Genomic DNA, 5,095 nt, shown 5'->3' on the forward strand with positions numbered 1-5,095 from the left:
CTCAGCGACCAGCACGGATCAGCTCCAGGCATGATGAAGCGGATATCGTCCTCTTTTGGAAGGCCAAACAAAGTAGTTTCGCTTTCACAATGAAACACACAGCGCCTTCACGACATGGCGGTGGCGGTAACAACAATACTACAGCGAGAATAAAACTTACGCCTTCTTTATTTGCATAAACATTTGGGCGGCGTTATGCAAATCTTCCCACATCGTGACGTAGATATGTGGGGGCGTGTTAGAACGAGCCGTTTTAGGTAGGCGTGGTTGACTCGTAACTTTTATAAAGAATATCTCTTTGGATTTGAGACTTTAGTCTTTGCAACTTTACAGATCTTCTTTATGCACCAAGAGCTTGTAACACAAGGAAAGGAAAAATTGAAATCACATCATATGACCCCTTTAAGGAAAATGGTTCTAAACAGTACCAGAAAAGGGTTCTTTAGATTGTAACAATAGCAGAAACCTTTTTGGTGCTAAACAGAACCCTTTTTATAGGGTTCCATAAAGAACCATGCTTTGAAAGTGCTATGTAGAACCTTAAAGGTGCTATGAATAATCTTTTTAATGATAGTTTATTGTCATTAATATTAGTATATTTATGTAATTAATATGTTTTATTAATATTATTTGAATAAATGATTTATTACTATTGTTTTTTTACCCCTCTATCTGCCTGGTCTTATAATATCTGTCTATCAAGGTTTTCATAAAAACAACAACAGCATGTTGTGTCAATTAGGTACTTTTATTTTATTTAATGACATGTGAAATTGTAGCAAAAATGACAGTGATCTAACAACCGTTATTAGCAGAATACATTAATAAATGACAGTTGACACTTAACATAAATACTTAAAGAAGTAAAACAAAAATAGAAACAGAAAATAGTGTAATGAAGACCAAGTTCCAGTGAAATACTGTATTTTCAGTATTTATAGAGGTTATAGGATATAGAGGTTGTAGGATGTGACAGCATCTAAAATACACAAATGAGTTTAGAGTTACAATGTGCCTCCTTCCATTTGTTTATGTAAAAACAATTATGTTTATGAAGACCAAAAGTAGTATGTGAGCACTTCACAATGTTGTGTTTATGCATAAACCCAAGTAATAATGTTTATGAAGGCCAAAAGTAGTATGTGAGCACTTCACAATGTTGTGTTTATGCATAAACCCAAGTAATAAATAAATGTAAAAAATAAAATAAATAAATGGATAAATAAACCTAACAATATGGACCATAAATTCTATATCTTTGTTACTTACTTAGTGGAGATGGGGAAAGAAGTATCCTTAACTCAACAGAGCTGGTCACACTTACATGTTCTCTTAAACTAAAAAGAGAAAAAAGACATGACTGGTAGGAAACCAGTTACAGTTTAAAAGTTAAAAATTATAGACATTTTAAGAAATAAATCATTTACCTGTTGAGAGGGTGTTGACGGACTGTAGTTGGATCACTGAGCTCCAGAAAATCAGTAATGAGGAGCTTTGACAGTTACAGATTTCAAAAATAAAAAGGGCGGGAATAAAGAACCCTAGACTCTAACACAAATAACCGTTTCAGCATAAAAGGGTTCTTCAGGATGCTATGGTTCTAAATAGAACCATTACTACACATAACAAACCTTTAAAGAACCTTCATTTTTTAGAGTGTAGTGATTACAGTAGATGCTTGACTTTACCTGGAGCTCAGTCTTTCTGTAAGAGAGTGAAGGAGGACCGCTAGGTCACTGGTTACGTTTAACTGCCAGGGCGTTGTGCCGAAGGGCACATCAGTCTCAGCGAGACACACGAGAAGCGTTTTCCTCATGGCACACGTTTATCAAATTTCAGTAGAGAAATATAACTTCTTTCACTTCCATTTTAAAAACCCTAAACTTTTAAAAAATAAAGGTTCTTTACTGACATTGACTGAACTATTAAGAGCTATTGACTGAAATGTTCTTTAGGGAACCAAAAATGGTTATGTTATGGCATCGCTGCAAAAAAAAACCCCTTTTAAATCCTTTATTTTTAAGAGTGCATCAAAGATGAAAAGTTCCTGAAATTGAATTTACACCAAGCTCATTCCATTAAAAGCTCTCTTGAATTAAGGAAATGTTACATTTCTCAGATTTCCCAGACTTCTCTGGTAACTAATCATTCTGAAAACAAATAAAAATGTGAAATGTTTTTTGATACTTCCTCATTGTAAACAGGTACGATGCAATAGGTTTCTAGTGAAAATGCAAAAATGCAGTGTGATGCGGTACAGTAACAGCCAATCAGAACGTGTTCGGTTTTTAATATACATTTATGAGGAGCGTAATTTTAGACCAATGATATTTCACTGTGGGCGGGAATAGAAACCAAGAAATAGAACACGGAAATAGAAACCAAGCGGTCAATAAGCAGGTCCAAAACTCATATTAACATTGAAGACGTTTTACTGCTTTTCAGTTTATTTTGTTGCACTAATACATGATGCAATACTTACAAATTGGTATTAAATGAAGAATGCTGATAAGTCTCTTGCTACAACTGTATGGACTGCTTGTTTACTGCTTGTAAAAATCACAGCCTTTCATGCCATGACTGATGGAGAAACGGTACATAGTCAATTGTGAAAGATGCTTGTAAAATATGGAATGGTGCCAACACATTTCAAAGAGCGAATGCTTGGAGGTTTTAAAGCCCTGTGTTTGCTGCCAAGCGCTCTCTTGTCTTCTGAGGTTTCATCAGCCTGGAAAATAAAGACATCCCCTCTAGGCTTTTCATTAAAATCTATTTACTTAAAATGGCAAAAGTGAAAGCAGGGGGCATAAAAGAAAATCTGATGAGCGGAGGGAATTGCCTCTTAAGCTTAGCAAACATTACATTGGCTTGTGCATAAAGGAGGCAACCTGAAGAAAAATGGTGGCAGTTTTGGCAGGGAGCGAAGCTGGGGGATCTGGGGTCAAACAGACTTAATTGAAAGAATGAAATTGTGAATCACTGAGCACATAATGCACTTGTTAGTAAGGATTTGCAGCTGTAGAAACAAAAGATGTTTGTTCCTGTTTTTGTACAGTTGAGTGATTTTTTTGTGCATGCTTTAGCAAACTCATGTAACTAATTTAGTTCTTTAAAATGAATTTTTTATATATATATTTTCTTTTTCTTTTTCCATTTCTGCATTTCCTAGTCCTTTTCTCTGCTCTCACTGAATTCTCCAACTAGACTTGCAGTCAGTGCAGAGGTTTTAAAACTTTTTGATGCCAGGGACCTCCAAATGTTCTGATCCCCTTTGTGAGGTACCCCAGTCATAATTTAGTTTTATATGAACACTATACCCAATCTAAACCTAAGATTTAAAGGGCTAGTTCAACCAAAAATGAAAATACTGTCATCATTTACTTTTTTTTTTTTTTTTTTTTTTTTTCAAAAAAAAAAAAAAAAAAAAAAAATATATATATATATATATATATAGCCATTCATCAAAAGTGTTGCGATGAAATTTTGAGTTTATTTATTTTCCCCACTATTTTTCCCTCAACTTTTCTGTGGACCCCTATAGCATTCCCTAGTAGAGTCCTCTGTAGATTTTAATGTATTTCTCTAGAAATGCTATCATTTATGTCATTGTTTTCCTGCATACATGCATTTTGTTATGTGTGTGTGTTTTTCAGGAGAGAAGGTGAGGGTGTGCGGGTGTTTTGGGACAAACTCAATGAACCGTCTTTCACTTCCCGTTGGAATCCGTTTTCTGTTGACTATCCTTTCACTACATTCACCTATCACCCTGTCAAGAGTGCCAATGAGGAGCTGGGCCACCTGTGTGATGTGAGTATTATAATGCAACACACAGAACACATTTATCACAGTCAGGTCTCATGCCGTACATTTGACATATTTCTATAAGATGTCTTGTTTTAGTCAAACTATTTGACTTAATGACAAAACCCAACCATTATATGAGCTCACTTAGCAATTCTCGAATGCTGTTACTCACAAGTATTATGGAGGTGCTGCTAGAGGACTTGCAAAGGTGGAGTAAGAATCCACAGTTTCTTGGAAGTCGAAGAAATGACGCGTTCATGGATGGTGTAATATTTATTTCACTACATGTTAAAGATTTCAAAGAATGACTACCTGAGGCTGAGGAAAGGTTACTTAAGGCAGCGTTTCTCCAACTGGGTTCATTCTAAAGCCACGGGGTCAGGAGAAATTTCCTGAATAAATCTTATCAAAAACCATGGCACAAAAAGCTATTGACTTAAGTTATTGACTATAAGTATTAATGTATGAAAGGCTTACTAGTTTTACAAAGGGGCTTAGGGATGCATTGGCAGTGGAATGTTAAACAAGTTCCAATTCAATTTTGTAGTTTATCTGTGTACATTAAGCCATTAAGTCATTTCCTGCCAATAAAAACACTCATGATTCAGGTTATAAGAGGCCAGGCACTGAAAGTTGTTCATTTAGATGTCAATATGGCAATGATTATAGTTTACTGTATATCCCATTGCAAAAATAAGTATATTATCAAAAACATGTTTTTTTTAACCATATGCTTACCAAGCACTGCTTCTTTTATGTGTGCAGGTAAGCTCATCTTTGTATGCATATAAAAGCAAGCTTCTCTTTTATTTATGTCTGGAAATAATATACATTAAAAGAATATGTGCGAACTGAATGTAATGTTTTCAGACACTTGGGAATTGCAATTAAATGAAAATGTTTTATCATTTAAATTTGTTAAATGCAATTAGCTGAACATTAGAGTGATTTTTGGCCTGCTTAAGAAGTTTATCTTAACCCGCTTAAGAGTAATTATGGTAAACTAAAATATACTTATAAATACAGTGGGTATAGAAAAGAATCACCCCCTTTTAAAATGATCACATTTTGTTGCCTTGCAGCCTGATATGAAGACGTACACAGTTTTTGTTTTATCCAGCTGTATTTACTCAGTGCAACTTATAACATCCAAGTAAAAGATATAACACCAACCTGTCAGAAAAAAAAAATAAAAATAAAAGAATCACTGAGTTGGAAAACGGATCACCCCCTCCTAAAAATGACTTGTAAACTCAATCAGGTGTAGCTAATCACCTTCTCAATGGCACAC

The 5,095-nt window shown here is 34.8% G+C and overlaps 1 protein-coding gene across 2 annotated transcripts in view; it reads left to right on the forward strand.

The window, feature by feature from the left end:
- Positions 1-5,095, forward strand: part of LOC107696755 (tumor protein p63-regulated gene 1-like protein) — a 29,187-nt gene that overhangs the window by 21,028 nt on the left and 3,064 nt on the right. For both annotated transcript variants that reach the window (XM_016497236.1, XM_016497237.1), the window contains exon 5: positions 3,654-3,807. In XM_016497236.1, the coding sequence (XP_016352722.1) occupies positions 3,654-3,807 (154 nt within the window). The remainder of the gene's footprint in view (positions 1-3,653; positions 3,808-5,095) is intronic.

This window comes from Sinocyclocheilus anshuiensis, unplaced genomic scaffold, assembly GCF_001515605.1.
Source record: "Sinocyclocheilus anshuiensis isolate Anshui unplaced genomic scaffold, SAMN03320099.WGS_v1.1 scaffold999, whole genome shotgun sequence".
NCBI classification, from domain to species: domain Eukaryota; kingdom Metazoa; phylum Chordata; class Actinopteri; order Cypriniformes; family Cyprinidae; genus Sinocyclocheilus; species Sinocyclocheilus anshuiensis.